Source organism: Erithacus rubecula, assembly GCF_903797595.1.
Source record: "Erithacus rubecula genome assembly, chromosome: 29".
Lineage (NCBI taxonomy): Eukaryota > Metazoa > Chordata > Aves > Passeriformes > Muscicapidae > Erithacus > Erithacus rubecula.
Window position 1 is genome coordinate 3,630,462 of NC_136681.1, and position 22,381 is coordinate 3,652,842.

General features: G+C 60.4%; 1 protein-coding gene across 1 annotated transcript; it reads left to right on the forward strand.

Moving 5' to 3' along the window:
* The first annotated feature begins 968 nt into the window (after nt 1-968).
* LZTS1 (leucine zipper tumor suppressor 1) lies at nt 969-16,157 on the forward strand. The gene is made up of 4 exons (XM_079328815.1): nt 969-1,099; nt 12,711-13,111; nt 13,681-14,505; nt 15,221-16,157. The coding sequence occupies exons 2-4, from the start codon at nt 12,770-12,772 to the stop codon at nt 15,878-15,880; spliced, it is 1,827 nt and encodes a 608-aa protein (XP_079184941.1). The 5' UTR covers nt 969-1,099; nt 12,711-12,769; the 3' UTR covers nt 15,881-16,157.
* Nucleotides 16,158-22,381: the final 6,224 nt, after the last annotated feature.

The following is a 22,381-nucleotide window of genomic DNA, read 5'->3' on the forward strand; positions in this document are numbered from 1 at the left end:
GTTTGGGCTCGGTGGATCCCGTTTGGGCTCGGTGGATCCCATCCTCCCTCCCCGCACACCCGGCCCGGCCGCAGCCGCCGCTCCGTGCCCGGAACAGACCCAGATGTGCCGGGACAGGCCCAGATGTGCCGGGACAGGCCCAGATGTGTCAGGACAGGCCCAGATGTGCCGGCAGCTGCCCGCGGATTCCTGAGCGCTGCGTCAGCGCCGCCAGCGAAACTCCGGGCAGGAGAGATCCCGAGCAGGGGAGGGGAACGGGGCCGGGCGTGCAGGGACGGGAGGGATGCGGATGGAGGCTCCGGGGAGCAGCGGGAGCCACACGGAGCCTGGAAAACGCCGTGGGCAGCAGCAGGACAGACCTCACCTGTGGCCAAGCACAACCTGCTCGGGCTCCAGAAATCGGGGCCCAGCCCGAATTGATTTAGTTCAGGGATTTCCTTTAGAGCGTCCCTCGCTCTCCGGTGAGCCCAGGAGGGTTCGGCTACCCCCGGATCGTGTCCCGGGACCGGCTGTGCCATGAGCCGGGCACACCCCAGGCCGGGATTTTGGAGTCTCGGCTCAAAGCGCTCGCTCCGGATCAAGCAGAACAGGAACTTCAGCCCGGACCTTTCCCGGCCGGGCGCGCTCCCGCTCTGGCTGCTTCCCCCGGGCTCTGGGCTCCGTTCCCGCGGAGATTCCCAAGGCGCCAGACCCAAATCCCAGCGCCGGGAGAGTCCAACTCCACCCCCGCGTGTCCTTCTCCCTTCTCCCTTCTCCCTTCTCCCTTCTCCCTTCTCCCTTCTCCCTTCTCCCTTCTCCCTTCTCCCTTCTCCCTTCTCCCTCCGCATCTGCCCCAGAGCGAGCAGCAATCCTCGCTCCTGCCCCAGCCCCGGCCGGGGGCGCAGAGGAGGGGCCGGGGGCGCAGAGGAGGGGCCGGGGGCGCAGAGGAGGGGCTGGGGGCCGGCACACAAAGCCGGGGGCCGCTCCCGGGGCGGTCCCGGTGCGCGGGCGCGGGGTCCAGGCTCCTCCTCCGCCGCCGCGCCGGGGATGCTGCGGCCGGGCCGGCTCCGGGAGCCCCGCGGAGCCCCGCGCCGCGCCGAGGAGCCAGCGGCCACCCGAGGTGGGCACGGGGGGACAGCGGGGAGCCCCGCCCGGGGGGTCGGGGCAGGGGCAGGGAGGGGACGCGCGGGGAAGCGCTGGGGGCACCTGGAGACGCTGCCCCGGGGACCGAGGGGAGCCGGAGGGGCTGAGATGGGCGGTGGGGGCTCCCCAGAGCGCGATGGTTTTGGGGTGACCCCCACCCCTGCACTGCTCCTCTCCCGGTCCGACACGCTGGGGACAAGGGTCGTGGCTCGGGGACAGAGCTCGGGCTCGGTCACAAAGGGTCGGGAGGGCCCCGGGAGAGCGGCTGGACTCGCCCCCGTTCCCCGCTCCCATCCCTCAGCTCGCTCGGAGCCACCCGCGGCTCCCCCGCGGCTCAGCTCTGGCTTTTCCCTTCCCTCTGAAGTCTGGAAAACTTCTTTTCACACGGCAGCGAGAAAATTCTGCCTGTTCAGCACCTCGGTGCGGTTTGCTTCAGGTTACAGAGCCCCGGAGCGGCCGGGAAGGAGGGGAAGGAAGGGAAAGCGCGGATGCCTTTGGTTTGTTGTCATCACTCGGAGCCATCCCGGGCAGGGGCTGCTGCTCCCGCAGGAATTCTGCGCCGCTGGAGCAGCGCGGGTGGGAGGGAGGGGATGGGTGAAGGAGCGCGGGGGCTGCGCCTGGCGCGGGCAGCGGGGACCCTGCGGGAAATGCCAACCCATCGCCATCCCGGTGCCTCCGGGAGGGTTCGGCCTTTCCTGAGGCCAGCGGGGTCTGGCGGGGCCGGTCCCGCTCCGTGCCGGGCTCCGCAGCCCGGGGGAGGCGTGGGAGGGGGGTCGGAGCTGCCCGGAGGCTGCGCAGCTCCCGCGGCTGCTCCTGGATTAAAATCCCGCCTGGAAAAGCAGCGCCACAGCGCTGGGCTGTCACCGCTCACCGCGGGGACAGATCTGCACAGCCCGGTGCTCCGTTGGGTGTGGGGACAGGTCCTGGCTCGCGACATTCCCGTCCCTGCTCGCGACATTCCCGTCCCGGCTCGGCCACCTGAGCGTTGTTTGTGCCGTGACATCTCCGGACGCTGCCTGCGCTCTCCCTCCTGGTTCAGGGACAGGTTCCGGTGTGGCCGGAGGGTCCCGGGGTCGTGTGGGACCCCCAGGATGCGCCCCCACCCTCGGTCGCGGCTGCAGGGCTGCCACAGCTCCGTCCCTGCTGTGCATCCCTGTCTCCCGGCGGGATCGGGCTGGGTTTCTGCTGTCCCCTTCTGCCACCACCCCCAGGTCCCCGTGGCTGCCCCGTCCAGCGGTGCCGGGCCCTGGACACCCCCTTGGCCGGAGGGGGTTTCACGAGTGGGGCCGTGACCTTCTCCTGCGCCTCGGGGAGCCAGGAGGGAGCAGGGCCAGCCCCGTTTTTGGGAGCAAGAGTTCCCATGGCTGCCCAAACCCCTCCCCAGAGCTCGTTTTCTGCACCAGAGGCTGCGGGGAAAAGAAAACGAGCATGGAAAAAAAACCCAACACCTCCACCATCAACCATCGCTCCAGACACTGATTTACCTTCCCTGGGAAACCCTGCCAGGGATTCCTGTCCAGCCCAGCCTCCCACGCCAGTCCTGGCCAGTGTCACACTCTGTCCCCTGTGTGTCCAGGTCACCTCCCAGTGTCACACTGTGCCCCCTGTGTGTCCAGTTCACCCCTGCACCCCCAGCCAGGTTTTTCCAGTGTCACACTCTGTCCCCTGCACCCCCAGCCAGGTTTTTCCGGGGCAGCGCAGCCGCTCCGCCCGGGCCATTAATCACCGGGCCCATTAATCAGCGGCACAAAGGGCTGGAAGTGCGAAACCCTCGCAAATCGGCGTTGGGGACAATTAATGACAGCTGCCAAAGAGCACTCAGCGACAAAATCGCAGGTTCAGGGATGCTTCTGGCTCCCTCTGCGGGACTGCCCGGCCCTCGGAGCCCCCCCAGTGCCTGGGTGAGCCCAGCCTGGCCCGGCAGGGCTGCGGAACCGGGCCGGAGCCGTTCCGTCCCTCCCACCCGTTAGTCACCGCAGCGCTGCCGAGAGGGGGGAGGCGAAGCAGGCGAGGCTCAGGCAGCAAAGAGAGAGATGGGGAGCAGCCCCCAGAGCTCAGGAGAGATGGGGAACAGCCCCCAGAGCTCAGGAGAGATGGGGAGCAGCCCCCAGAGCTCAGGAGAGATGGGGAACAGCCCCCAGAGCTCAGGAGAGATGGGGAGCAGCCCCCAGAGCTCAGGAGAGATGGGGAACAGCCCCCAGAGCTCAGGAGAGATGGGGAGCAGTCCCCAGAGCTCAGGAGAGATGGGGAACAGCCCCCAGAGCTCAGGAGAGATGGGGAACAGCCCCCAGAGCTCAGGAGAGATGGGGAGCAGTCCCCAGAGCTCAGGAGAGATGGGGAATAGTCCCCAGAGCTCAGGAGAGCCCCGGAACAGCCCCCAGAGCACAGGAGAGATGGGGAGCAGCCCCCAGAGCTCAGGAGAGATGGGGAGCAGCCCCCAGAGCTCAGGAGAGCCCCGGAACAGCCCCCAGAGCACAGGAGAGATGGGGAGCAGCCCCCAGAGCTCAGGAGAGCTCCAGAACAGCCCCTAGAGCTCAGGAGAGATGGGGAGCAGCCCCCAGAGGTCAGGAGAGATGGGGAACAGCCCCCAGAGCTCAGGAGAGATGGGGAACAGCCCCCAGAGCTCAGGAGAGCCCCGGAGCAGCCCCCCAGAGCTCAGGAGAGCCCCGGAGCAGCCCCCCAGAGCACCCCCGGTGTGTGGATGCCAGGGCCGGGGTCCCGTGCCCAGGGGTGGCAGTGGGGGATGCTCTGTTGTGCAGGGCACAAGGGTCTGTCCCAGGGAGCTCCTGCACCCCTCGCTGTGTCCTCGGCCCCAAATCCCTCCTTTTCCCCGCAGAGAGGCTCAGTCTGCAGTGGGCAGGTCCAGTCATGCTCAGGTGAGGCTCAGGTGAGGCATCCACGGCACGCAGAGATGGGCAGCGGAGCCCAGCCGAGGCTGGGGCAGAAATCTGATCCTTGGGACCGAAATCTGATCCTTGGGATCATCCCAAAAATCTCTGCCAACCAGAGCCGAGCTGCCGGGTCCCTTCCCGGGACAGCGAGTCACCCGCGGCCGCCGGCAGAGCTCGGTGCCTGCGCTGCGTGGCCAAGTGTGAATCCGTAGTAGCACTGCAGCTATTCCTGGAGCTGCTGCTAAACCTGCTGCTAAAACTGCTCCCAAAGCTGCTCCTGGAGCAGCCCAGCCTGGCTCAGACGTGGCTGCGGCCCCACGTGGCTTCATGGCACAGCCCTGGCACCTCAATCCTGCATTTCAGGAAAGCTCAGCCCCGACAGGAAACTCGGAGGGGTTTTTTTTCCCTGTCCCCCCTGTCCATGCCTGGCGCGTTTCTAAATATTCCTGTCTCTTGGGAGGTCTCAAGTCCACCCCCTGCCTGATTGATTCGCTGCTCCACGCTCACCAGCTGCCCTTGGGGGGGATTTTTCCAGGAGCTGCAGACTCTGGGTCAGGGAAGGAGTGAGGCTGGGGGTGGGCAGGAGCTCCGAGCAGTTTCCATTTGGGATTAGTTAAAAATAGCAGGGAATGCACAAAGATTGGGCACGTGGCTTTCCTGGGTTTTGTGCTCCTTCCCTTCCCTGGGAGAAGCCTGAGTGAGCAGCAAGGCTCCAGCAATTCCTGTTTGTTTTTTTTGTTTTTGTTTTTGGTTTTTTTTTTTTGTGGGAAGTGCTGAGCACACCCAGACGTGGCCATTCCCTGGGTTTGGGGAGATGAATCCTGGGGAAGGAGCTGTGCTGGGGTTCCTGCAGCAGCCTCTTCCTCCTCTTGCTCCTCTTCCTCATTTTCCTCACAACCAGAACATTTCCTGCTGGGCTGAAATATTCCCATTTATCCCCAGAAGGCAGCTCCTGCCAAAAGGGTGTTTTTAGTCATTTATGGGACAGCCTGACCCCCAACTCTGACTCTGGGAGAAGGGAGAGGATGCAAGAGAAGGAAAAACCTCTCAGGTGTCCCTGCTGCCACCCCAAGGTGCTCCCTGGGAGCTCTCCCAGCTTCCCTGGATGCAGGGCTGTGGATTTGGGCCCAGTCTGAGCTTCCAGCTCAGCATTTGGAGCATTTGGATCTTTAGCTGCCCCTTTTCCCAGCAGCCAGAGCTTCTCCCCTCCCAAACCCTGAGCTCAGTTTTGGAAACAATTAAGTGACATCTCCGTGAGCCACTGAGGGAAGAGCTCCTTTCAAGGTTAATTAAACATTCCCTGCAACTTTGATGTACATTTCCCTGTTGGGAGAGCTGCTCTGTTTGGCAGCCAGGCATTAAAGGGGTGGATTTCACCACGGGCCAAGTCTGGGAAAGGGAGCAAGAGGAAAATTGGAAGTGAGAACTGAATTTGCCTTTTTATTTTTTTTTCCCTCCTCCCTCTGCTGCTGCACTGGAGCTTTGGGATGGGATGTGAAGCTCTGGGAGGCAGGAGAGGAGCTGGGGGTGAGGAGGCAGCAGCAGCAGATGCTCCTCACAGCGAGGACTGAGCTTGGCTCCTCATCAACCAGCTCAAGTTGCCTTTTCTCAGCTCTGAGCACCAGGCTCAGACAAAATTTGGACAAAAATCCCCGAATTCAGACAACCCAGGGTGTGACTGGCACCACAAACAGGGAAGGGCAGCACAGGGGAGAGATTCTCCCTCTGACTCTCAGTTTTCCTCAGGTTGGGGATGGAGACTTGGGGGTTTTAGCTGCTGCCAGGGCTGGTTGTTCCTCCTCCTGTTCCTCAGGCAGTGTCCAAAAAAACCCCCAAACCAGCCCAGTTTCAGCCCCTGTCCCCTTTCCTGGCCATCTGGGAGGAGGGGACAGCAGAGGGTGGCTCCGTGCCCCACGATGCCCATCTGAACTAAAAGGCTGAGTGAGAACAGCCCAAATTTGCTTCAGGCAGGAGGTGCCCAAAGCAGCCCAGAGAGGGGCTGAAGGAGCAGAAAGGGCACCGGGGGGGTGGGATCGGTGCTGTGACCACCAGGAGCAGGGGGGCAGTGCCAGGGTGGCAGTGCCAGTGCCAGCCCTGCTGCTCCTGGCTGCTTTTCAGCCGCTCGGGGAGAGGGGGAGAGACAATAAAAGGCGCGGAGATTGCAAACACGGCCCCGTCTCCATGGCAGCCTGAGCACCGCTTCTAAATTTTGCCTGTACATGGAGAGGATGCTGCTCCCCTCCCTGTGCCCGGGGGAGGCGTGCAGCACAAAGAGCCCGAGCTCAGGTATTTCCTGCAGGGTTTGGGCGAGCTCGGCGGCTCGTGGAAGGAGCAATTGGTGCCCCCACCTCGTCAGACCCTGAGGGAAACGCGTTTGCTGCCCCTCAACCCGGTTTTATCCATAATTCAGGGGATGGAGCCACGTGCGCAGAGCTGCGGAGGAAAAGTATTTCGGGCTCATCTCGAGTTACAGCGAGTCCCTGCTATTTTTAGCCGGGCAGACAAAGCCTCTCCATCAAGCAGAGCCCGGGGACAGCGCGTGGGAGGCGGGTGGGACACGGGCAGGAATTCAGGGATCCATCCCCGAGCGTTGCCGGGCTGAGCCGGGGGTTTCAGCCCGGCAGATTGTGCCGAGCGGGGCCGGGAATGGAGCGGGAGCAGCGGCCTGGCGGCTCCCGAGCGAGAGCCGCGCTCAGCTGGCACCGCCCCGGCACCAGCTGCCAGCCCCAGACGGCTCCCAAAATATCCCAGGCCGGGCAGGAGGGGCGATCCACACCTGCCTCTGAGCAGGGACGGGCTGGGCGCTGGTCAGGACAAACTCAGGTTCTCTGAATTCTGCTGTTGAGGTTTGCAGTTTATTCCACGGGCGTGGGTGAGAAGGGCTGAGCTGGGAGCTGCCAGCGGCTGCTCAAGGCCCAGAGGAGAAAGATAAAGGGGGTAAAAGCAAAGCTGAGGGGTGCAGGGACAAGAGCAAGGGAGCCAGGGAGTGTGAGAGTGAGAGAGTGGTCTCCTTTTACAGCCTTAAATCTTCTATGCTGAATATTCTAATTTCCACAAACCGATCTAACACAAGATACAAATTCTCCAACATTTACATACAACCTATAGGAATGGCTACATTATTGTGTTTTACTGATTTCTTATCGCTAAACCTTATCTGGGACCCTTCCTGCCATGCCTGCAGAGGGTCTCTGCTGCTCTTTGCTGTGTTTGCATCAACTGGAGTTATCTTAACCAAGGGAGAAGATCTTCAAGCATCCACATTGCTGCTCTCAGCCACTCAGTCCAACGCTGCTTTCATTTCAATCTCCTGCAGTTTCGATATTCTCAGCATTTTTCCTCTGCAATCATATCTACAGGGCATTCCTATTTCTCCCTGCCCTGCAGGACCCTTTGGGGATGGGGTGTCCTTGTCCCCCACAGCATCCCCCAAATCTGGGGAGGGCTGCGAATCCCCCAGGCTGGACGTGGTGCCACTGTCACCCTTCAGGTGTCCCCAAACCTGCCAAAGACCAAAGCGCGGGGAGCGCTGCCAATTAGCCAGGCTCTAATTGCCGTCTCGGTCGCTCATTAGTGCGAAAAGCCAGATGCTGGGAGGAATTACAGGAGCTGAAAGGATCTTTCTCCCCGCCCCAGGAATATTTAACGGCGTCTCACACGCGCTCCCTTTGTACCCGGAGCATGACTGATGTGGCTCGTGTGGGTGCCCTGTGAATCACCGAGATTTATCCCAAATCCCGGTGGCAGGAGCGGGGATGGAGCTGGGGGGCTCTGGCACGTGGGGGAGCCGCGGCTGGGAGCTGAGGGGGGCCTGGAGTGGATTTAACCTACAAAAGTGAGAGGAAGGATTCGGTTCTGCTCTCTGGGCATGGCACAGGCAGGGATGAGCGTTGTTCCACAAATAAAAGTGTCAGGAGGATGGGAAGGAGCTGGAGACCGAGCTGAGGGGGATGGGACAGAGATCCCCGAACTCCAGGGATATTCCCGGGCTGCCCCAAACTCCTGCTGCCATTCCACGCCTGAGGATTAATTATTAATGTAATTATTGATTCTAGAATAGCAGAATGTCCTGAGCTGGAAGGGACCCACAGGGATGAGTCCCACCCCTGGCCCTGCATGGACATCCCAAAATCCCCCTCTGGGAGCTCTGTCCAAACTCCCCTGGAGCTCTGTGCCCATTCCCTGCGAGAGGGAAGAACCTTTTCCAATCCCATTCCCTCATTCCCACTTCCCTGAGGGTCCGGGGGGATTAAACAGCTCATGGTGCTGCTTTGGGCATTTCGAGGTTTGTGTCACTGCCCCTTTCTTTTCTTCTCCTTTTTTTCTTTTTTTTTTTCCTTTTTTTTTTCCCCTATTTTTTCCCTTTTCCCCCTTTCTTTGCCCCTTTTTTTTTGCAACTGAGCAATCTCACCTTCACCCTGCCAGGGCACAGCGCGCCTGGCACGGGCACCGCGGGCTCCCCTTGAGGAGCAGCGGATTCTCCTTGAACTCAGCGCGATGTGACGGACTCCGGGCCCGTTCGAGTGCCTGGAACGTGTCACTGAGGCGGGCGATTCTTCTCGATGAGTGTTCCCCCCCTTTCCTCCCCTCTCTAATGGCAAATCGGGGCGGGACGCACGGAGAGCGCTTTGTGCTCCATTCACCGCCGGCCCGCGATCAAAACCAGCGCGGAGAATGTCCCTGAGCGAGCGGGGACAATGGTGGCACTGAATGAAAGGCTCGTTGTGGGGCCCCGAGGCACAAAGCGGCGCCTGCCCGGGCTGAGCTCGGACCCGGCAGCGCCGGGAGGGGCGAGGGAGGGGAGGGCGGGGGTCTGCAGGGATGGGGGCTGCCGGGGGGTGAAAAGAGCGGGGTTTGGAGGGTGGAAATCAGGGTTTGGAGAGTGGAAATCTGGGTTTGGATGTGAAAAGAGCAGGGTTTGGAGAGTGGAAATCAGGGTTTGGAGAGTGGAAATCAGGGTTTGGAGGTGAAAAGAGCAGGGTTTGGAGAGTAGAAGTCAGGGTTTGGAGGTGAAAAGAGCAGGGTTTGGAGAGTGGAAATCAGGGTTTGGAGAGTGGAAATCAGGGTTTGGAGGTGAAAGAGCAGGGTTTGGAGAGTAGAAGTCAGGGTTTGGAGGTGAAAAGAGCAGGGTTTGGGGGTTAGAAATCAGGGTTTGGAGGGTGAAAAGAGCGGGGTTTGGAGAATAAAAGGAGATGGGTTTGGGGATTAAAAGGAGCTGGCTTTGAGGGGTGAAAAGAGCAGGGTTTGGGGAGTAAAAATCGGGGTTTGGAGAGTGAAAGGAGCAGGGTTTGGGGAGTAAAAGGAGCTCGGTTTGGAGTGTAGAAAGAGCAGGATTTGGAGAGTGAAAAGAACAGAGTTTGGGGAGTGAAAAGAGCAGGGTTTGAAGAATAAAAATCGGGGTTTGAAGAGTGAAAGGAACAGAGTTCGGGGAGGAAAAAAGAACGGGGTTTGGAAGGGAAAAGAAGAAGAGTTCGGGGAGTAGAAAGAGCAGGGTTTGGGGAATGAAAATCAAAGTTTGGGGAGTGAAAAGAGCAGGGTTTGTAGGGCAAAAGGAGCAGGGTTTGGAGAGCAAAAGGAAGGAGGTTTGGAGAGTAAAACGAACAGGGTTTGGAGAGTAAAACGAACAGGGTTTGGAGAGTAAAACGAACAGGGTTTGCCGGGCACACAAGAGCAGCAGGAGCTGGAGCAGAGCCGGGCAGAGCTCACACAGCCCAGAGCAGCTTCCTATCCTCAGCCCAGGGGGGTTCAGCAGCGTTTGGGGGTCCTGGGGCCTCAGCCCGGGTTTGGTGCAGCTCCCAGACCCAGCACTGAGCCATCCCCTGCATTAAAGTACAGCTCAGACACTCCAGATAACACTTCTCACCATGGAAATGCCCAGATTTCCCCCCAGGGCCACATTGCCGCTGTCCCCAATCCCCGGGCGGGACAGGGACACAGGGACTGGCAGCGCTCGAGGAAAGAGGAAAGAGGCAGAGCCCTGAGCCGGGCTCTTGGCAGCTGCTCCGTGTTATCTCCCAACAAACACCCAAATGTGTGGGAGCATCTGCACGGCGAGGATGAATAATAAACCAGGAGGGAAAAGGAGTGGGCGAGAGCAGAAGGAAGCGCTGGCATTCCAGAGGGGGGAAGAACAGGATCGGCAGGAGCAGAGCAGCACGGCGAGGGCAGGGGGAAAGCAGGGGCGCTGGGAGGGCGCCCTGCTGGGGAAGGTGCGGGGAAAGCTGCTGGAGGGGGATCAGCCGGAATTCCAGCGGGAAGGAGCCGATGGGAGAGCGGCCGTGAGGAGATGAAATTCATTTCTTATCCCCCCTCTGGTTCTGCACAAGCCCGAGTGGGTGAATCCACGTGTTTTCCCCGATCCTGCGGGAGCAGCCCGTGCTGTTTGTGGGGGTCTGATCCCCAAAACCCCCACGCTGAGATCTCCAGAGAGATTTTCACGCACCCACGGCGCGGCTGGGGCGGTTTGATCCTTTCAAGAGCTCGGAGCTGCTGCCCTGGGGGTGCCAGGCTCCCCTTGCACGTGCCCGTGCATTTTTGGGTGCCTGTGGGAGATGGGGGAGTGAGGAGGCAGCGTTGGAATTTTGCAGCCCCTTGGCAGGAGGCGTTTCCATCACCCCCATCCCTCCCACACACACCCGGCCCGCTTTCCTTCTCCTCCCCTCCTAGAAATGAGCATTGGGAAGCCGTGGAGGAGCTGGAATTGACGGGAAACCATGGCAAAAGGAGGGAGGCTGTGGAGACAGCAGGGCTGGGAGGGGACAGGCTCCGGCTCAGCTGTGGGGAGCTCCAAAAAGGGCCAGACTTGTCCCCTTTCCTTGCCCAGCACCTTCCCTGAGTGAAATGCGGGGATGCTGAGGCTCTGCAGGCAGCCAGAGGGGTTTGCTGAGCCCCCAAAACTCACCACTGGGGACATTCACACGCAAGAATTGCCCGGATATGTCGGGGTTGGGTGTTTTAGGCTCTCTCCACAGCCTCCCTCCTTTTGCCATGGTTTCCCGTCAATTCCAGCTCCTCCACGGCTTCCCAATGCTCATTTCTAGGAGGGGAGGAGAAGGAAAGCGGGCCGGGTGTGTGTGGGAGGGATGGGGGTGATGGAAACGCCTCCTGCCAAGGGGCTGCAAAATTCCAACGCTGCCTCCTCACTCCCCCATCTCCCACAGGCACCCAAAAATGCACGGGCACGTGCAAGGGGAGCCTGGCACCCCCAGGGCAGCAGCTCCGAGCTCTTGAAAGGATCAAACCGCCCCAGCCGCGCCGTGGGTGCGTGAAAATCCCGCTGGGTGTGAAATAAATACACGGGGAGGTGTCACAGCCCGGGGCTGTCACTGTGACACCGCCACCCCCTCCCGGCAGCGTGTGGGGACAATTATTATTATGTGTGGGGACAATTGCGTCCCCCGCAGCCATCCCTCCCCTCCTGCCCTTCCCAAACAGCATCAGCAGCATCCCGGCAGCCGCTCGGGCCTTTCTGGCTTCTCTTAATCTTCCAAAAAAATGGATTTGGGGATTACGGAGGGTTGGCTGTTGTCTTGCCGGGAATTTCCCTGGTGCTTTACCCATCCCAGTCCTCGGGGCACGGGGGAGGAAAACAAATAAAGATGAGAGGGGAGAGCGGAGAGGGTGGAGCCAGGAGCGGGAAAAGAGGAATGGGAAAAGAGAGAAGTGGGAAAAGAGAAGTAGGAAAACAGGAGTGGGAAAAGAGGAATGGGAGAAAAAAATAAAAAAAAGAGGAATAGGAAAACAGAGGACTGAATCTGGGATTGAGGATGGGGCAGCGAGGAGGCCCCAGCAGAGCTTCCTGCACCGCCCAACCCTCTCCCACCCCCAATTTAATTCCCAGATTCCCGCTTGGACCGTGGGAACTCGGTCTGAGGAGTTCTGGAGAGGGTTGGAGCTCCCAGCGCGAGCTCTGAGCTGTTCCAAACGCAGCAAAAGGAGAAAAACGTTCCCTCCCTCCTCCTCCAGTGGGAACAGGATCCTGCTCACTTTATTGACGGCGCCTTCTCCCAGCTCACCCCGAATTGTCGCGATGGATCTGCATCCCCATCAGTGGCACAGAGGCTACCAGGAGCTGGGGCTTTATTTTATTTCTGTTTTTTTTTCCCCCCTCACAACAAGGCGGATGAGCAGAGAGCCCCGCGTGCCTCTGATCGCAGCACTCAGCGCTCCCTCTTGTCCCCTCGAGTGCCGCTCGGCCATTAACGCTAATTGAGCCTCTCGGCGTCTCTTTTCAGGCAGGTTAAGAGGGGCGCTGGAAATTGGAGAGGAATCCGGGAGCGCCAGGGATGAGGGAGAGGTTCGGCTGCGGCTCCTGGCGCGGAGGAGCCAGGAATGGGCAGGATTGTTGGGATTGTTGGGACTGGGGACTTGTTGGGATTACACCTGCCAGGTACCCAAAATCGCCGCAAATCCCTTTTTCCCCCTCTGGCCATTCTGAGACGCTCCTGTAGTGAACTTTCCTGGCTTTATCCAGGATGCTCCCACCACCAGCAGTGCCCGACCACCCTCTGGGGAAGAACTTTCCCCTGATGTTCATCCCGACCCTCCCCGGCTCCAGCCGCTCCCTGGGTGCTGTCCCTGTCACGGACAGCTCAGGAGGAGACTGAATCCCCCCAAATCTCTCATCCCATCTCCCGCCCCCAACGCGGGGAGCCCCAGGTGGTTTCTCCCGCTCACGCCGTGTCCCCGCGTCCCCAGGCTCGGCGCTCCCGGCCGCTGCGAGGGCTCTGCTATGATCTGCGGGCGCCGGGAGCAGCATGGGCAGCGTCAGCAGCCTCATCTCCGGCCACAGCTTCCACAGCAAGCACTGCCGCGCCTCCCAGTACAAGCTCCGCAAGTCCTCGCACCTCAAAAAGCTCAACCGCTACTCGGACGGGCTGCTCCGCTTCGGCTTCTCGCAGGACTCCGGCCACAAGTCCGGCTCCAAGAGCAGCAAGAATGAGGATTTCTTTTACATCAAGGTCAGCCAGAAGGCGCAGCGGCCCGACTACACGGCGCTGGGCGGGGGCGAGCTGGGCGTGCCCGCCGGGGGCGGCGGGCTGGACTTCGGGACGCCCGCGCCGCAGAAAATGATGCCCTTCCCCAGCCAGCTGGAAGTGGTGAGTGGGGAAAAGTGACCCTGAGAATGGGGGATGTCCCGTTAGAGCCCTTCTGTCCTCAGGGGGTCTGCAGGTCCCACAGGGCTGTGCTGGTTGTGGTCCATGAGGAAAACAGGGATAACAGGTGGGGGGCGGCTGGGGGCACCCTCTGCTTTTGGGAGTTTGGATCAGCAGCACGACCAGAAGGATTTGCATCCTTTAATCTCCAAACCCAGCAGTCTGAGCCAGCAGCTCCCCCGTGAGAATCCCCCCGAGCCCTCGGGGGACACGGGAACCGTCCCTGGGGACAAATAAAGGTGAAGGGGGGACAGCAGGGCTGGGAGGAGCAGAGAGGATGGAGCCAGGAGTGGGAAAGAGAAATGGGAAAAGAGAGCAGTGGGGAAAGAGAGGAGTGGGAAAAGAGGAATGGGAAAGCAGAGCAGTGGGGAAAGAGAGGAGTGGGAAAGGAGGAATGGGAAAACAGAGGAGTGGGAAAGGAGGAATGGGAAAGGAGAGCAGTGGGGGCGCTGCCCCGGGGGTGGGAGGACACCCGAGGCGGGGTCGGTGCTGACGGGCTCTGCCCTCTCCAGGCCGGGGAGAAGCCGCTGCCTCGTCCCACGGCCTTCAAGCCGGTGCTGCCCCGCTCTGGAGCCATCCTGCACTCGTCCCCCGAGGGCGGGGGGCCCCTGGCCCAGCAGCTGCACCCCCCGGAGAAGGGCAAGGAGCAGGAGCTGCGGCCGCTGCCCTGCTCGGGGGCTCTGTCCGACTCGGGGCGGAACTCCATGTCCAGCCTGCCCACCCACAGCACCAGCAGCAGCTACCAGCTGGAGCCCCTCGTCACCCCCATGGGCCCCATCAGCCGCTTCGGGGGCTCTGCCCACAACATCCTGCAGTGTGCCATCATCCAGGACAGCAACATGATGAGCCTCAAGGCCATGTCCTTCTCCGACGGTGGCAACAAGATCCTGAACCCCGGCAAGGCTCCCCACCACCGCCCCGGCGCCGAGAAAAGCGCCTGCGTGCGCTCGCCCATCGCCACCGATGAATCCACCATCCAGCAGCTGGAGCAGAAGCTGCTGGAGAGGGAGGGGGAGCTGCAGGAGCTGCAGTCGAGCTTTGAGGAGAAGGAAATCAGCTCCTGCCAGGCCTACGAGGAGAAGCAGCGGCGCTGCAAGGAGGAGCTGGAGGGGCTGAAGCAGAAATGCAACAGCAAACTCAAGCAGACGTCGCAGAAAACGCAGAGGACGCAGCAGGTGCTGCACCTGCAGGTGTTCCAGCTGCAGCAGGAGAAGCAGCAGCTGCGGGAGGAGCTGGAGAAGCTGGTGAAGGAGCAGAACCTGCTGGAGACCAAGCTGAGGTCCTACGAGAAGGAGAAGACCAGCTTTGCCCCGGCGCTGGAGGAGACGCAGTGGGAGGTGAGAGGCAAAGGGGGTGTGGAGTGGAGGGGGAGAGCTCCAAACCACCCAGCCCTTCCCTCCTCTGGGGCTGGGAGCATCTCAGCCTGTAGGAAATGGAGGTAAAATCCCAGGAGAGCTCCAAACCACCCAGCCCTTCCCTCCTCTGGGGCTGGGAGCATCTCAGCCTGTAGGAAATGGAGGTAAAATCCCAGGAGAGCTCCAAACCACCCAGCCCTTCCCTCCTCTGGGGCTGGGAGCATCTCAGGCTGTAGGAAATGGATATGAAACTCCAGGAGAGCCGTGGGGAGCTGGGATTTGGTTCTCACCATCCCTCTGAACCCTTCCCCTCACCCAAGGGAACAAGCACTGCATAAAGCCCTTCAGGCATTAAAATAACTCTGCATTCCTGGCCTCCAGCTCGGGGTTTTCCTGCCCCACAGGAGCTGTAAAGTTCCTTCCCACAAGGAAATAGGAACTCCTTGGGCTTGCTATGGCCATTTGTTAGGGAGCAGTAAAACCTCCCACCCTCTACTTTAGCTTAGTTTACTCACTCTGTGGAATGGCTGAGCAAATACTGTTCATCTGCTAGAAATTCCAGCGTTTCATCTGAGGTGTTTGCAATATTAATTATGAATAATAATTGTAATTGTAAAAAAGTTAAGTTCAGTGTCTCCACGTGCTCACAGGAGGTACCCTGGGCTTTGCCCTAACTCAGGTGTTCACTCCTCCCCAGGTGTGCCAGAAATCCGGGGAGATCTCTCTGCTGAAGCAGCAGCTGAAGGAGTCGCAGACCGAGCTCACCAGCAAGACCACGGAGATCCTGAGCCTGAAGGCGCAGCTGAAGGAGCTGAGGCTGAAGATGGAGGGGCTGGAGATGAAGAGCCAGGAGCTGGAGGTGTCTCTGCGCACCAAGGCCATGGAGCTGGAGGTGTGCGAGAACGAGCTGCAGCGCAAGAAGAACGAGTCGGAGCTGCTGCGGGAGAAGGTGAACCTGCTGGAGCAGGAGATCGTGGAGCTGCGCTCCGAGCTGGCCGCGCTCCGGGAGCAGCTGGGCCAGCCCCGGGAGGGGCCCCGGCCGGGCGGGGACGATGCCCAGGCGCTGCAGGGGCAGCTGGAGAGGCTGCGGGCGGAGCTGAAGGCGGAGCGCGACAACAACGAGCAGATGAGCAGCAGCTTCCAGCACGAGCGGCAGACGTGGAAGGAGGAGAAGGAGAAGGTGATCCACTACCAGAAGCAGCTGCAGCAGAGCTACCTGCACATGTACAAGAGGAACCAGAGCCTGGAGAAGATGCTGCAGCAGCTGGCGGCGGGCGAGGACGGCAAGGAGCCCATCGAGCTGGAGATCCCCGGCGCCGACGTCCCATACGAGGACATCATCGCCACCGAGATCTGAGCCGAGCCTGACCGAGCCTGACCGAGCCTGAGCCGCTGCCCCGTCCCCTCCTCGCTGTTCAGGCCCCCCTGTACAGCCGAGCTGAGCCGTGTCCCCCCCGTCCCTCCGTCGTGTTCCAGAGGTGACCAAGCCACTCTGCCAATGGTGACGTGCCCGCAGCTCCCCCGCCCCGGCACTGCCCCCTCTGCCCCCGAGGGGAGGGCAGGGACCAGGACTCCAGGGAATTCTCTGCCATCCGTGCCCTGAGCCCAGGGGATGCTCTGCTCCCGAGGGAACCCGGCCTAGAAAGCCCCGGGGATGGCACAGCACAGTCCTGCCCGGGACAGGAATCAGCCCCAGTGTATGCCCAGTCCCGGGGATGGCACAGCCCCAGTGTGTGCCCAGTCCCAGGGATGGCACAGCCCCAGTGTGTGCCCAGCTCTGGGGATGGCACTGCCCCAGTGTGTGCCCAGTCCCGGGGATGGCACAGCCCCAGTGTGTGCCCAGTCCCAGGGATGGCACAGCCCCAGTGTGTGCCCAGCTCTGGGGATGGCACAGCCCCAGTGTGTGCCCAGCTCTGGGGATGGCACTGCCCCAGTTTGTGCCCAGTCCCAGGGATGGCACAGCCCCAGTGTGTGCCCAGTCCCGGGGATGGCACAGCCCCAGTGTGTGCCCAGCTCTGGGGATGGCACTGCCCCAGTTTGTGCCCAGTCCCAGGGATGGCACAGCCCCAGTGTGTGCCCAGTCCCGGGGATGGCACAGCCCCAGTGTGTGCCCAGTCCCGGGGATGGCACTGCCCCAGTGTGTGCCCAGTCCTGGGGATGGCACAGCCCCAGTGTGTGCCCAGTCCTGGGGATGGCACAGCCCCAGTGTGTGCCCAGCTCTGGGGATGGCACAGCCCCAGTGTGTGCCCAGCTCTGGGGACAGCCCAGCACAGGACAGGAATCAGCCCCAGCTCCCTGGAGGAAGCTCCCTCACCCAGGGCACTGTGGGGTCACAGAGCCACCTCCTGCTGCTGCCACACGCTCCCCCAGCCCCTGAGGGCCTCAGGAAGGTCCCACCTGCACACACCCACCGAAATCCCTGCTCAGTCTGAGCACAGCCCCTGCTCTGCACCCACACCTTCCCCCTGCCCAGCATTCCCAGCTCCCCCCACCAGGACTCCATCCCCTTTCCTGCTGCTGGACCCAAGAACTCCCAGCAATGTCCCTGCCATGGTCTGACCAAGGAATGGGGTTTGTGTTCACCCCACAGCACTCGCTGGGGCTGTCCCTCCTGGGATCCCTGGCTGCCTTATCTCTTCCCGTGCCCTGATCCCATCAAGGGAAGATAGAAAACCCCAAAACAACCACTTTCACCTTAATTTTTACCCCAGCTCTTAAAATTTCCTCCTGCCACCAGCGAGTGGCTCCATGGATAACGAGGTGTTGCTGCTGGTTCCCCTCGTTCCCCCTGACTGGGAGGGAACCAGCAGGACCCAGTTTGTGGGGTGGGGGCTCCAGCCTGGACCCCTCTGTGCCAGTGCAATGATATTTTTGCTGCAATTATTTACCCACTGCCCCATTCCAGGGGTCTTTGGGGAAGGGGGGGGGAGGGTCTTGCACAATCCCAACGCCGCCAATTCGGCCAAGGGCTCCGAGCTGTGCAAAATTCCACATCCCTCGAGCCATTCCAGCCTGGAAAGGTGACACACAGGAACCAGTCTGTGCCTTCTGCACCCGGCCCTGAGCACCTCAAACCACTGCCCCCCTTCTCCCAGCTGGGCCTGGCACTGACCAGTCAGTTCTGGCACTGACCAGCCAGTTCTGGCACTGACCAGTCAGTTCTGGCACTGACCAGCCATTCATGACATTTACAGCCAGCCCTGGCACTGCCCAGCTGGGCTTAGTATTGCCCAGCCAGTTCTGGCATTTCCTAGCCAACTGTGGCATTTCCTAGCCAGTTCTGGCACTGCCCAGCTGTATCTGGCATTTCCCAGCCATTCATGACATTTGCAGCCAGCCTTGGCTCTGACCAGCCAGCCCTGGCACTGCTCAGCTGGTCCTGGCATTTCCCAGCTATTCATGGCACTGCCCAGCCAGCTGTGGCGTTTCCCAGCTGGTCCTGGCACTGCCCAGCTGGTCCTGGCACTGCCCAGCCATTTATGACATTTACAACCAGCCCTGGCACTGCCCAGCAGGTCCTGGCACAGCCAATCCTCACCCATAGCCCGCTGGAAAAATCCAACCTCAGCTCCTGTGTGCCCATCCCATTCCAATCCCGTTCCCATCCCGTGCCCGTCCCGTGCCCATCCCGTGCCCATCCCGTGCCCAGCCCGTTCCCATCCCATTCCAATCCCATCCCATCCCGTTCCCATCCCGTGCCCATCCCGTGCCCGTCCCATTCCAATCCCGTGCCCATCCCATTCCAATCCCGTGCCCATCCCGTTCCCATCCCGTTCCCATCCCGTGCCCGTCCCGTGCCCATCCCATTCCAATCCCGTTCCCATCCCGTGCCCATCCCATTCCAATCCCGTTCCCAGCCCGTTCCCATCCCGTTCCCATCCCGTGCCCATCCCGTGCCCATCCCGTGCCCAGCCCTGCCCCGCTGCCCTGGCAAACTCCAGGGCTGCCGGTGCCCGCAGGGATCCTGCGCCTCCCGCAGGCACATCCCGAGCCAGGCTCGGCTCCCGAGCCCTCCCGAGCCGGGGGAGCCGCGCCCGCCGCGCCCCCGCCCCATCCCGGCCATTCCCGCTCCTGCTCCCCGGCCTCGGTGGCACCGTCGCTGTCCCCCGCGCCCCCGTGTCCCAGCTGATGATGTGATTTCCAGAGGCCTCGCCGTGCTGCCTTTGCACAACCTTTGCTCCGTGTGCCCGTCGCATTCCAGGTGTGTCCTCCAGGTGGGAGCCGCGGCCCCACCCTGGACAGAGAATTATTTTTCTGCAGGTTGGTTTTTTTTTTTTTTTTTTTTTGGATGTTCTTTCTGGTGACTGATGTAAACTACTGGTTAATTTTATGTTTTTATTTATAAATAAATTTGTAAAAACTTCCCCAGCCTCTCTGGGTGCTCGGCGGCGTTCTGGGGATTTTCCATCAGAATTTATCAGAGCCCACCAGGGTCCCCTCTGGGGACACCCCTGCACCTGGCCCTGCTTTCTGCAGCCCTGACTTATCTCTGCTCTGCAGGTGGGATAACCCGAGCATGGAAAAGCAGGGATTGGGCTCTGGGACCAGGGAGAGTGGGATAATGGGATAATGGGATAATGGGATACTGGGATAATCCACCCAGCCCAGCTGAGCCCCCCAGCTTCACCCCCTGCCCTGCAGGTGAGGTTGATTTCTACCCTCATCCCCATCATCCCTGAGCAGGTCCCAGTCCTGAGGAGAAAATTCCCGAGGGAGATGTGAATTATGACTGCTGTGACAAACCCAAGGTCATATTTTGACTATTTCAGTTGTTTTGCTCCAAACCAAAACAACTCCACAAAAAAAAAAAAAACCCAAAAAAACCAAAAAAACACCCCAAAAAACCCCCCCCAAAAAAATCATTGTGGGAGAAGGCAAAGGAGGATGAGGGAGAGCACCAGTGTGCAAACTGGCATGCACTGGGATGTAAGCTGGGTACTGGGAGAGGAGCAGAAAGCTGCGACCCCGCTCCTGCGGCAGAGCCGAGATAACCCAGGGGGAAAATCGTCCCTGGGGACAGTCCGGGCAGCCGCGGGGACAGCTCAGGATTTGGGGGGCAAAGAGGAGAAGGAGCCCGGGCTGGGGGTCCCCGCCCGCCTGGACTAAGGAGCGCATGAAAGGAGCGGAGAAAAGCTGAGCAGCGACCCCCAAACGCCCCGCGGCACCGCACGCGTCTGGCGGGGTGTGGGGCAGAACCAGACCCGAACCCAAACCCAAATCCAGCCCCGAACCTGAACCCAAATCCAGCCCCGAACCTGAACCCAAATCCAGCCACAAACATGAACCCAAATCCAGCCCCAAACCTGAACCCAAATCCAGCCACAAACATGAACCCAAATCCAGCCCCGAACCTGAACCCAAATCCAGCCCCGAACCTGAACCCAAATCCAGCCACAAACTTGAACCCAAATCCAGACCCAAACCCAAATCCAACCCCGAACCCAAACCGAAACCAGCCCCGAACCCAAACCCAAACCAGCCCCGAACCCAAACCCAAATCTAGCCCCGAACCCGAAGCAGCCCCGAACCCAAACCCAAACCCAAACCCAAACCCGAAGCAGCCCCTCGCCCCCCTGCGCGGCGCCGGCCGGGGGGGGCACGGGCGGTTTTGGGGTCGAAAAGCCCTTTTGATGTGCAGATGAGCCCGGCAGCTCTGCCCGCCCGCCCGAGCCGCGCATCTGCCGCGGCCCCGCCGCGCCGCCCCCTCCCCTCCCGCGGGGACAGCTGGCGAGTGCCAGGGACCGGCTGCAGAGCCCCCGGCCATGCTCGTTACTCATTATGGGATCAAAAAATCGCGATTTAAAAAAGCACCGGCCTGGAAAAGCCCGACGGCGGCAGCTGGGAGAGCAGCACCGCGCTCTGGGGCGGGACGGAGCCGAGGCAGGAGCTGGCACCGCAGTGCCAGGGGCACGGGGACACCCCAAAACAGCGTCTGGGCACCCCGGGGACACCCCAAAACAGCGTCTGGGCATCCCAGGGACACCCCAAAACAGCGTCTGGGCACCCCGGGGACACCCCAAAACAGCGTCTGTGCATCCCAGGGACACGGGGACACCCCAAAACAGCGCCTGGGCATCCCAGGGACACGGGGACACCCCAAAACAGCGTCTGGGCACCCCAGGGACACCCCAAAACAGCGTCTGGGCACCCCAGGGACACGGGGACACCCCAAAACAGCGTCTGTGCATCCCCGGGACACCCCAAAACAGCGTCTGGGCATCCCAGGGACACCCCAAAACAGCCCCTGGGCACCCCACAGCAAGTCTGGGGTAAACCCTGTGCTGAGCTGGGTTTGGGCTCTTCATTCCTGGGTTTGCCATTCCTGGTTTTGCCCATTCCCATGTTTCCATTTCTGCATTTGCCCATTCCTGTTTTGTTCATTCCCATGTTCCCATTTCTGCATTTGCCCATTCCTGGTTTTGTTCATTCCCATGTTTCCATTTCTGCATTTGCCCATTCCTGGTTTTGCCCATTCCCATGTTCCCATTTCTGCATTTGCCCATTCCTGGTTTTGTTCATCCCCATGTTCCCATTTCTGCATTTGCCCATTCCTGGTTTTGTTCATTCCCATGTTCCCATTTCTGCATTTGCCCATTCCTGGTTTTGTTCATTCCCATGTTCCCATTTCTGCATTTGCCCATTCCTGGTTTTGCCCATTCCCATGTTCCCATTTCTGCATTTGCCCATTCCTGCTTTTGCCATTCCCATTTCCAGGGCCCTGGGCCAGGCTCTGTCCTAACCCTGGACCCTGCCCAGGGGAGGGGAAGGCCCTGGGGGTCCCTGGCTGACCCCCTCCCCACTGCTCACATCCAAACCCAACCAAACTGGGGCTAAAGCTCCTTTCCAGCAGTTTCAGGTTTCCAGCTGCCCCTGGAGAGGGAGGGTGTGAGGACACAGGATCACATTCCTGCAAAGCCTTTCCTTGTGACTGCTCTGCTGAGGCTGAAGGTCAGGCCCTCCTCCTCCTCAGCCACCAGCTCCAGTGACCCTCAATCCACACTCAATTCCCATTCCCTGGGGACAGGAACACCCCCAGTGCTTTTTCACCCCCCAGAATCACCAAATCCCCCATTTGTTCAACACCTTCCATATTTAATTTATTTAGAGATTCTCTACATTAAAGTATTTTCATGCCTCCCATCCTGACCTGGGGGGGGAAAGAGACTGGACACAGCTTTGGGTGGAATGCACTGGAATAAAGTTGCTGTTGCAGCCACAGAGAACACAGAGAATTGCACATGGGAGATGTCAGGGAAAGCTGGAATTAGCACATTCCAGTCATGTTAGCACCTTCCCAGACAGGCCTGAAGGCTGCAGGGAGGTGCAACATGCTCTGGTGAGGCAGAGCAGAGCTCAGACTACAGGAAAAGCCTGGGAAAAGCCTGGAATTCTGCCAGCAGCAGAAGCAGCAGCAGCCCCAGAGCCTCAGCTGAACCTGCTGGAAAAGGAACAGCACAGAACTGCCCAGCCAGGACTGCAGAGCTGGGAATGCTGAGCTCAGGCTGAGGCAAATCCGTGCCTGGAGTGCAAACCACAACAGCTCCAGCCTTGGCACGGGCCCAGCACCTCCAGCAGGTGGGAAATATCCTTTCTCAGGTTGAAAGCTGCCTTTTCTATGAGCTCCTCTTGCCTGCTGTAGTACAGGCCATGGTGGAAGAGCTGAGCTCACCTGGGCCAGGTTTTAGGCTGGTTTTCAGCTCTCAGGATCCCCTTCAGCAGCAGCACAAAGCCTTGAAGCACCAACAGCTGTGGTGACACTGCTGAGCTGCTGGCTCTGTTTGGCATCTTCAGAATTCAACCAAAAATAGGGTGAAGGAGGAAATGTACCCTGCAAACTTTAATTTTGAACCTGTAATTC